We start from the raw sequence: 10,546 nt of genomic DNA on the forward strand, positions 1-10,546 counted from the left end.
TTTGATCGTCTTTGGTAAGGGGTCGATGGTTTCTAATTAAAGAAGTTACTTGTTTATGACAAAATGGGCACTCTTTTCTTATAATGGAAAAAAGTCATAAAGAGTTGGTGTTTTATTGAAAAATGAGTTTATTTTTATTTTATCCGATAAACAAATTCCTTTTTACTTTCAAAATGGGTACTCTGTTCTTATGATGGAGGAAAGTCATAAAGACCTGGTGTTTTATTGAAAAAATGGGTGCTCTGTTCTTAAAATGGAGGAAAGTCATAAAGAGCCAGTCTTTTATTGAAAAACGGGTTTATTTTTATTTTATCCGATAAATAAATTTATTTATGGAAAAATGGGTACTCTGTTCTTATAATGGAGGAAAGTCATAAAGAGCTGGTCTTTTATTAAAAAATAGATTTATTGTATTTTATCTGATAAATAAATTTATTTATGAGAAAATGGGTACTCTGTTCTTATAATGGAGGAAAATCATAAAGAGTTGGTCTTTTATTAGAAAATAAATTTATTTTTATTTTATTTGATAAATAAATTTAGTTATAAAAAAATGGGTACCCTGTTCTAATAATGGAGGAAAATCATAAAGAGCTGGTCTTTTATGGGAAAGTGATACTTTAAACAAAGTGACCGCAATTTGGTTTATGAAATAATCCCAAATAAAAATTTAGAATGAATTTATTTGTTTTGAAAGTTGTATAACGGTCGTTAAAACTCCAGAGAATGAATTTATTTGTTTTGAAAGTTGTATAACGGTCATTTAGTTGCATTTGATCGTCTTTGGTAAGGGGTCGATGGTTTTTAATTAAAGAAGTTACTTGTTTATGACAAAATGGGCACTCTTTTCTTATAATGGAAAAAAGTCATAAAGAGTTGGTGTTTTATTGAAAAATGAGTTTATTTTTATTTTATCCGATAAACAAATTCCTTTTTACTTTCAAAATGGGTACTCTGTTCTTATGATGGAGGAAAGTCATAAAGACCTGGTGTTTTATTGAAAAAATGGGTGCTCTGTTCTTAAAATGGAGGAAAGTCATAAAGAGCCAGTCTTTTATTGAAAAACGGGTTTATTTTTATTTTATCCGATAAATAAATTTATTTATGGAAAAATGGGTACTCTGTTCTTATAATGGAGGAAAGTCATAAAGAGCTGGTCTTTTATTAAAAAATAGATTTATTTGTATTTTATCTGATAAATAAATTTATTTATGAGAAAATGGGTACTCTGTTCTTATAATGGAGGAAAACCATAAAGAGTTGGTCTTTTATTAGAAAATAAATTTATTTTTATTTTATTTGATAAATAAATTTAGTTATAAAAAAATGGGTACCCTGTTCTAATAATGGAGGAAAATCATAAAGAACTGGTCTTTTATGGGAAAGCGATACTTTACACAAAGTGACCGCAATTTGGTTTATGAAATAATCCCAAATAAAAATTTAGAATGAATTTATTTGTTTTGAAAGTTGTATAACGGTCGTTAAAACTCCAGAGATTGGCAAAAAAATTTTGGGGCTGCATAAAGGCAGAGCGAAGAAGGAGAAGAATTGAGCTTTTTGTCCGTTGCAATTGTTCCATTAAAAATGGCTCTATTCGATTTTACCCATTTTTTGTTGGGTAAAATCGTTGGTTCTAACGATCAATTCTTCATTTCCCGTCAATTGTCCTTAATTGGCCAAAATTACGAAACTTTGAGGATGCTATATGTTTGGGGTGAAACTTTGAGGATGAAAAGTGCATTTTTTCCTATAAAATATTTAATCAAATGTTATTTCTTGTCTTAATTTTTGTTATGACTATATTACATATTTATTAAATAGACATACCTTTATAATTAAAGTTAATATTTGATATTTTAGGATGCCATATATTTAAATAGATGAAAATTATTTTGAATATAACATATTAAAATAATTTTATTTGTCAATCATTTTGGCCTCCCCTCCAAGGAAAAAATCTTGATTTCGTCACTGCTTAGGAAGAAATTGGGGTCTATTGCTAATAAAAGATTGTGAAAATTTACCTTTATATCCTAATTATTTGAAAAAATCTAATGAACAAATTTTGCAAAAAAAAAAATCCTTGTTTCTTACCAACAAATTAAGTAACTAATAAAATCACCTGTAATGTTGTTTTAACATATTTAATTTATGTTAAATACAAATTTTACCAGTTTCTCTTTCGTAAAAATATAAGTATAACACCTTTTCAATTTTAGTTACAAACATTTATTTATTTTACATAAATGTAGTAATTCAGAATAAAATGCCCATAAATAGCTAGTATTTTGTTAATTTAATGCAAAAAATCCATAAAGAGCTGGTATGTTATGGGCGCAATCTTTTTTACTTTCACATATTTAAATTTTGTTAAATACAAAATCTACCAGTTTCCCTTTAGTAAAAATATAAGTATAATACTTTTTCAATTTTAGTTACAAACATTTATGTATTTTATATAAATATAATGATTCAGAGTAAAATACCCAGAAATAGTTAGTATTTTGTTGATGTAATGCAAAAAATTCATAAAGAACTGGTATGTTATGGGCAAAAACTTTTTCACTTTCACATATTTAAAAATTGTTAAATACAAAATTTACTAGTTTCCTTTTTGTAAAAATATTAGTGTAACACTTTTTCAATTTTAGTTACAAACATTTATGTATTTTATATAAATATAATGATTCAGAGTAAAATACCCATAAATAGTTAGTATTTTGTTGATGTAATGCAAAAAACTCATAAAGAGCTGGTATGTTATGGGCAAAAACGTTTTTACTTTCACATATTTAAAAATTATTAAATACAAAATTTACTAGTTTTCTTTTTGTAAAAATATTAGTGTAACACTTTTTCAATTTTAGTTACAAACATTTTTGTATTTTACTTTTTTCCTATAAAATATTTAATCAAATGTTATTTCTTATCTTAATTTTTGTTATGACTATATTACATATTTATTAAATAGACATACCTTTATAATTAAAGTTAATATTTGATATTTTAGGATGCCATATATTTAAATAGATGAAAATTATTTTGAACATAACATATTAAAATAATTTTATTTGTCAATCATTTTGGCCCCCCCTCCAAGGAAAAAATCTTGATTTCGTCACTGCTTAGGAAGAAATTGGGGTCTATTGCTAATAAAAGATTGTGAAAATTTACCTTTATATCCTAATTATTTGAAAAAATCTAATGAACAAATTTTGCAAAAAAAAACCTTGTTTCTTACCAACAAATTAAATAACTAATAAAATCACCTGTAATGTTGTTTTAACATATTTAATTTATGTTAAATACAAATTTTACCAGTTTCTCTTTCGTAAAAATATAAGTATAACACCTTTTCAATTTTAGTTACAAACATTTATTTATTTTACAAAAATGTAGTGATTCAGAATAAAATGCCCATAAATAGCTAGTATTTTGTTAATTTAATGCAAAAAATCCATAAAGAGCTGGTATGTTATGGGCGCAATCTTTTTTACTTTCACATATTTAAATTTTGTTAAATACAAAATCTACCAGTTTCCCTTTCGTAAAAATATAAGTATAATACTTTTTCAATTTTAGTTACAAACATTTATGTATTTTATATAAATATAATGATTCAGAGTAAAATACCCATAAATAGTTAGTATTTTGTTGATGTAATGCAAAAAACTCATAAAGAGCTGGTATGTTATGGGCAAAAACTTTTTTACTTTCACATATTTAAAAATTGTTAAATACAAAATTTACTAGTTTCCTTTTTCTAAAAATATTAGTGTAACACTTTTTCAATTTTAGTTACAAACATTTATGTATTTTATATAAATATAATGATTCAGAGTATAATACCCATAAATAGTTAGTATTTTGTTGATGTAATGCAAAAAACTCATAAAGAGCTGGTATGTTATGGGCAAAAACGTTTTTACTTTCACATATTTAAAAATTGTTAAATACAAAATTTACTAGTTTTCTTTTTGTAAAAATATTAGTGTAACACTTTTTCAATTTTAGTTACAAACATTTTTGTATTTTACATAAATATAATGATTCAGAGTAAAATGTCCATAAATAGCTAGTATTTTGTTGATATAATGCAAAAAAAATTATAAAGAGCAAGTATGTTATGGGCAATTTATTTTTTACTTTCAAAATCAGTTTATGCTAAATACAGGACAATCAGTTTACCTTTCACAAAAATATTAGTGTAACTGTTTTTCAATTTTAGTTATAAACATTTATTTATTTTACATAATGGTAATTATTCAGAGTAAAATGCCAATAAATAGATAGTATTTTGTTGATGTAATACCCATAATCGGGAGAATCAATTGGAATCCACTATTCCTCAGTCTTGGACGCTTTATGTAAAGTAGAGATATTTGTATTCAATTAAATATGAAACAGGCAACAATCTGTCTTCCCATGAACCCAGTTTCCACAAATGTTAATATTTTACTAATATAACAATTAAAATCAATTTCAATAATTCAAATTTAGTAGGTTAGATAAAAGTTGTTAGAAAAGTGAGAAACCAAAAGAAAAATAACTCAAATTTATTAAAAGTCCAAAAAGAATTTAGTACTTCAGCTCTAGAAATCCTCCAAATGACTATATATTAGAATAACGATAATCAAAATAGATTACATAATTAAAAAACTTAATATTTCAAACATTTATTTTCTTAAGTTTCACTTTTTAAAGGCTCTCAACTCGTTATTCACTAATGTCCATATGTTGTTTCAAAACCAAGCATGGCTGTGTTTAGTACTGCTTACGCTTCCTCTTCGGTGTTTTATTTCTAGACCCATTATATATATGTTAATTCCGTGACACCCCAATACATTTTCAGCTTCTGCCATACGCAACATTTCCAAACCGGCCCGTGCCTGTTATAGGTCACCACTTGCTTTTGTAAACATATTCATTTCATCATTCGTACATGTCAGTTTCTGTGCCATATTCTTTACCTTTTCACGTGCCTGCTTCTTTGCCATATTTTTTACCTTTCCACACCTGTCTTTGGATTAGATGAATACACTACAGAATTTACCCCCATTATATATATGTTAATTCCGTGACACCCCAATACATTTTCAGCTTCTGCCATACGCAACATTTCCAAACCGGCCCGTGCCTGTTATAGGTCACCACTTGCTTTTGTAAACATATTCCTTTCATCATCCGTACATGTCAGTTTCTGTGCCATATTCTTTACCTTTCCACGTGCCTGCTTCTTTGCCATATTTTTTACCTTTCCACACCTGTCTTTGGATTAGATGAATACACTACAGAATTTACCGATCTAAAAGATGGATCAAAGCGACTTTCACACTCTTAGGTTCACATTGCTCAAGTAATGATTTTATTCTAATAACTAATTGAAACACAAAATCATTGCCAACTAGACGTAACCATGATGCACAAACAAGAATATGATACTGCGCGCTACTCTGCGGGTTCAATTCAATGGAATCAAACAATTCTGTATTTGGTTTTTAGTGCTCGAAGTTCGGTCAGCCAAAAAACCAGTCATGTGAAAAGCATATGATTTCGTGAACTGATCAAATTAATAATCTCTTGCTATTTATAATCTCACCACGAAAGTTTTGAACTACAATAAAATATTCAATATGAGCTCTCGATAATGTGCATAGTATGAGAACATTAACAAATTAACAGGCTCATTAATATTTTTCCATATTCTTAGTAAGTATTATAAGGAGTCAACAAAACAAAATCAAAGGTTATGAGTAAGTTGTTGATACTATTTAGACCCAAAAAAAAAGTGTCATACTAATTTTTAGCGTTTCCCGAAGGATATAAACAGCACGCACTGGTTCAATTTTCTCTGACCTGCTGATTCTGTATAAGCTCAGGTTTTTTGGGTCAATAATTCAGCTACAAAATTATTCCTTATAAATAAATAATATATCTAGTTGTGAGTATATATACTCGCAACTATGGAGGAAATTTCCAAATCATGAGAGTTTTAAGAAAGGGTCCCAAATAGTCAAGGTTTTGAAAAAAAATTCAATAAATGTGATTTCTAAAGGATACATTCGTATGTTATTTAAGTAATATCTACCTATACAAATAGTAAAACAATTTTATAAATGCATCATGTGAAAAAAAAGGATTGCATTTCACTAAATGCGCTTTTCACAATTTGAGAAAAAGTTTAAAAAAATATTACCCATTGAAAATTTTTCTTAAAATGTCTCACTTTTTCGGAATTCAATATCCAGAAAGAGTTGAGCACTTGATTAAACGTGTAATTGTTGTAGCCTAATAAGCTTGCCAAACATTACTGACTGAAAAAAAGGAAATATAAATGTTCATTACTTTTTCACCTGTGAAATTTCTTATACTTTCATTTTTTTTTTTTTGGGGTAAAACTGTGAAAGAAAGCTTGTGCGAATAAAAGTAGGATTGATTGACATTTCACATCTCAGAACAGAACCGGTGGAGTCCCCATATCAAGATAAAATAATGCAAGTGAGGAGGAGTCCAATAATTCAGCAGCTCTCCACTTCTTCTGCAATGGAAAAGATAAATAACTATATCCAGCCAGGAATAGGAATAAAGAAAGATTTATATCAGCCAGATGTGAAATATATTTGCATCAAGTTTCTGCAAAGAAAAGGCCAAATTATCCCACCAGGTCTAGCTAGGCAATGACAGACCCTCTTTACACAAATTCTCTCGAAAACCTCGATCTAACTTCTTCTGAGCTCAGAGCTTTCCTAGTTTCTGAAAGAGAGATCTGTACAACTTTTTTCATCATTCCTTGATTGACTTACTTCATCTCTAAATTTAACTAATCTTCCTTTCGTTAAATGGCCTCCAGTTGTCTTACTTGCATTTCAGCCATCTTGGATGATATGCAGTTGCTGGAGGATCTGTGTCCTAAAACTCCACTTTGGGAGGACGAGCTCATTTACTTGAGGACATCAAAAATGTTTCTGGGAATTTTAAGTACATTTCTTCTATGTGTGAGAAAGTGGGGCGATGATGATGATGCAAATCTAGGAGGACTGGCAGTTAGGATGAAAGACTACATTTCCAAATTGGGACAGGCGATTCACAAGTTCTATCTTACTAGTGTGGAAGATGGATATAGTATGGACCTTGAGACATGTATCCCCGATGATCTAGTAGAAGAAGGGGCATCCCTCAAACAAGAAATCAAGGATTTATACAGCTCATCAAGGTTGTCTAGCAAGTCCCTGGTAAAGAAAGATGACCTAATGGATGTCATGGACTCTCTTCTGGAGAGCCTTCGGTACGTTTGCTTAATAGATGTCTTAGAAGATGATGAAGATCAGGAACTATGGGAAGACTTACAAGAGAAGCTAACATTCTTGAAAAACTTCATCTGTTTTGTTACACTTCATGGCATCGATGATGGGCAATTGGGACCTTTACTGACTCACACTAAATCTGTCGCTGTGAACACAGCAAGCAACTATCTCCTGTGGGGCTTTAGATCATTCTGGTTAGAAAAATATCTTGTTCGGGACCTGCTGCCGAAGATCATTCCTGTAGAACCCGAAGTCCATAGGACTTGTTTCCAGGCCCTGATTGCTTCAAAGATATCAAGACAACCATACGAGAAAAAAGATGAGCACATATTCAGAGTCTTCATCGATACTCTCCTAATCTATCTTTGGGAGATACTAAAGACTGGAGCTTGTGTTATGATTTCTTTGAAGGATCGATTGAAAATGGTTTATGACGGGTTGAGGTCCTTGAGAATCATTCTCAAGGGGAACCCTGACGTGTTTGATGAGAAAATGAGAGATCTTACTGGACTCCTCCTCTGTGATGCAGGAGTTGTTATTTTTTCCCTTTCTCTCAACGAAATTAAAGATGGATCAGTCAAGGAAATAGATCTGGAGTCTTTTCATGATTTCCTGAAAAGGATAAAGCTTATCAAGGCAATAGTTGCAGAGAAATATCCAGAAACATCATCCAAGTTTCCTCGGACTAATGAGTTGGGATTTATCGATTTTCTTCTAAAATATATCGGAGACTTGACAAATCCTGATGCTCATTCAGTTGCTCTTTCAAACTATCCAATTCATGCAATCCATGAAGAACTTGTTTACTTACGCTCCTTCTTGGGAAGAATTGTGGAATTGCGCAATGAAGATCAGGAGCTTCAAGCACTTTGGGATCGTGTTGTTGAGGTGGCATACAAGGTAGAATTTCTTATCGACTCCTTGTTGGTTGGAGACATTCTAGATTCTTCTTCAATCTCATTTGATTCCGTCGAAGAAGAAATTAAGAACATCAAAGCTGCGGCCTTGAACATTTTTGATAAAAAAACACTTGATCTCAATGTTAAGGAAGCTACCAAGAGACCAAATAACATGCCATCACGGGGAAGCATGCCAATAATCAATGACATGATCGTGGGATTGGAAGATGAGGCAACCTCAATAATCAATCGACTCACAAGAGGATCCTCCCTTCTGCAAATTGTCCCCATTGTAGGTATGCCAGGACTTGGCAAGACAACTTTAGCTAAAAAAGTTTACAATAATCCTTTAGTTACATCGCATTTTTATACATGTGCTTGGTGTACTGTCTCTCAAGTGTATCACAGAAAAAATCTGTTACTTGAAATTTTGACTTGTATTCACTCCAAACTTCCTGAGAAAATTTCTGAGATGTGTGAAGAAGATTTGGCTGCAGAAGTCAGAAGAGGTCTGCTAAGGACTAGATATCTCATTGTTTTGGATGATATATGGGATGCTGAAGCATGGAAGGGATTGGAAGCATCATTCCCTGACAATCAAAACAGCAGTAGAGTGATCTTGACAAGTCGAAAGTATGACGTTGCTGCTTCGAGAGATGAAGGGCCTCATTTCCTCCGTCCGCTGACACCTAAAGAGAGCTGGGACTTGCTAAATATGAAGTTATTTCCTGGAAAAGATTTGCCTCCGCCAGAATTATGCAAACTGCAAATGAAAATCGTGGAAATGTGTCAAGGACTGCCACTTACAATTGTCATTCTAGCTGGAATTCTGGCAAATGAGGACCAACATGGTTGGAAAGAACTTGTGGACGGTTTAAGTTCAAGAATTGTCTCTAATACAGAACAATGCTCTGCTGCAATAGAGTTGAGTTACAAGAACTTACCTGATAATTTGAAGCAATGCTTTCTATACTTTGGAGCATTTCCAGAAGACCATGAGCACACTGCTGAGAAGTTGATTTGGTTATGGGGCGCGGAAGGATTTACCCAGAAAACTCAGTTCAAGAGTGCAGAGGATGTGGCAAATGATTTCTTAATGGATCTTATCCACAGAAGCTTGGTCATTGTTTCCAAGCAAAGATCCATTGGTGGTGTCAAAGCTTGTCGCGTTCATGATTTGCTGCATGAGTTTTGTGTGACAAAAGGCAAAGAAGAAAATTTTATGCGGCTGGTGCGTGGGTATGATGAAATATATACTTTAAGAGTGCCACGCAACCTACGCCGCCTGTGCATTAACTCTAAGCCAGAGCACCTTTGCAAGTCCAGGTTATTTGCTCCCACAATCCATTCTCTAATACACTCCGATGGAGGTAAAAGGTACCCAAATCATGCTTTTGAGATTTCATCCATTTTTGGTATCTTCAAACTTGTTAGAGTGGTAGGATTGAGCAACATAAATCTAGGTACTGCTTTTCCTAGAGAGCTAGAATTACTGGTTCAATTGAGGTACTTGGCAATTCTAGGAAATATGGAATCAATTCCATCTTCCATAGCCAATCTCTCGAATTTGGAAACTTTCATCCTGAAAACATTTGTTCGGACTGTTTTACTACCTGATACTGTATGGAATCTGAAGAAGCTAAGGCACTTACAAATAAAGGAAGCCTACTTTGCATCTGATTGTTCATTTTTGTTACCCACAGACAATCTTGACGCAGCTGCAAACTTGTGTGATTTGAATACCTTCTCCCGACTATCTTTTTCTTCTTTGGATATCGTCCGCAAGGTATTCAGTAAAATTCCTATTATCCACAAGCTGAAATGCATTCTCGTTGGGGGTAAGGAACATAATTGGGTGTCAGCAGACAGGATTCTAGTACTTGACTTTCCAAGCGGACTAGAATCACTGAATCTGATGTGCAATCATTATGCATGTCTTCAAAATCCATCCCAGTTTGAGTTTCAATTCCCTTTGGCAATTAGAAAGTTGACTCTATCCTGTTTTCGTTTCCCTTGGGGCAAAATTTCAACGATCGAAAATCTTCCCAATCTGGAGGTTCTCAAATTACTCTATGACGCCTTTGATGGGGAAATATGGAACATGGAAAAAGAGGGGTTCCCTAAAGTTAGATTTCTGGAAATATTTGCCTTGAATATTGTCAAGTGGACTGCCTATGAGGGCGTGGACTGTTTTCCAAGTCTGCAGAAACTAGTATTGAAAAGCTGTCGCTCTTTAAAGGAGATCCCTTCTTGTTTGGGGAGAACTCTTGACATAATTGAGGCGTCTAATTGTCCCTACTCTGCAAGTTTTATAAAGCCACTTCGGGAGGAACAAATGGA

The 10,546-nt window shown here is 32.2% G+C and overlaps 1 protein-coding gene across 1 annotated transcript; it reads left to right on the forward strand.

The window, feature by feature from the left end:
• Positions 1-6,628: 6,628 nt before the first annotated feature.
• On the forward strand, positions 6,629-10,052 carry LOC140006594 (putative late blight resistance protein homolog R1B-16). The gene is made up of 2 exons (XM_072048751.1): positions 6,629-9,583; positions 9,910-10,052. Exons 1-2 carry the CDS (start codon positions 6,843-6,845, stop codon positions 9,917-9,919), a joined length of 2,751 nt encoding a protein of 916 aa, XP_071904852.1. The 5' UTR covers positions 6,629-6,842; the 3' UTR covers positions 9,920-10,052.
• The last annotated feature ends 494 nt before the right edge of the window (positions 10,053-10,546 follow it).

Source organism: Coffea arabica, chromosome 5e, assembly GCF_036785885.1.
Source record: "Coffea arabica cultivar ET-39 chromosome 5e, Coffea Arabica ET-39 HiFi, whole genome shotgun sequence".
NCBI classification, from domain to species: Eukaryota; Viridiplantae; Streptophyta; class Magnoliopsida; order Gentianales; family Rubiaceae; genus Coffea; species Coffea arabica.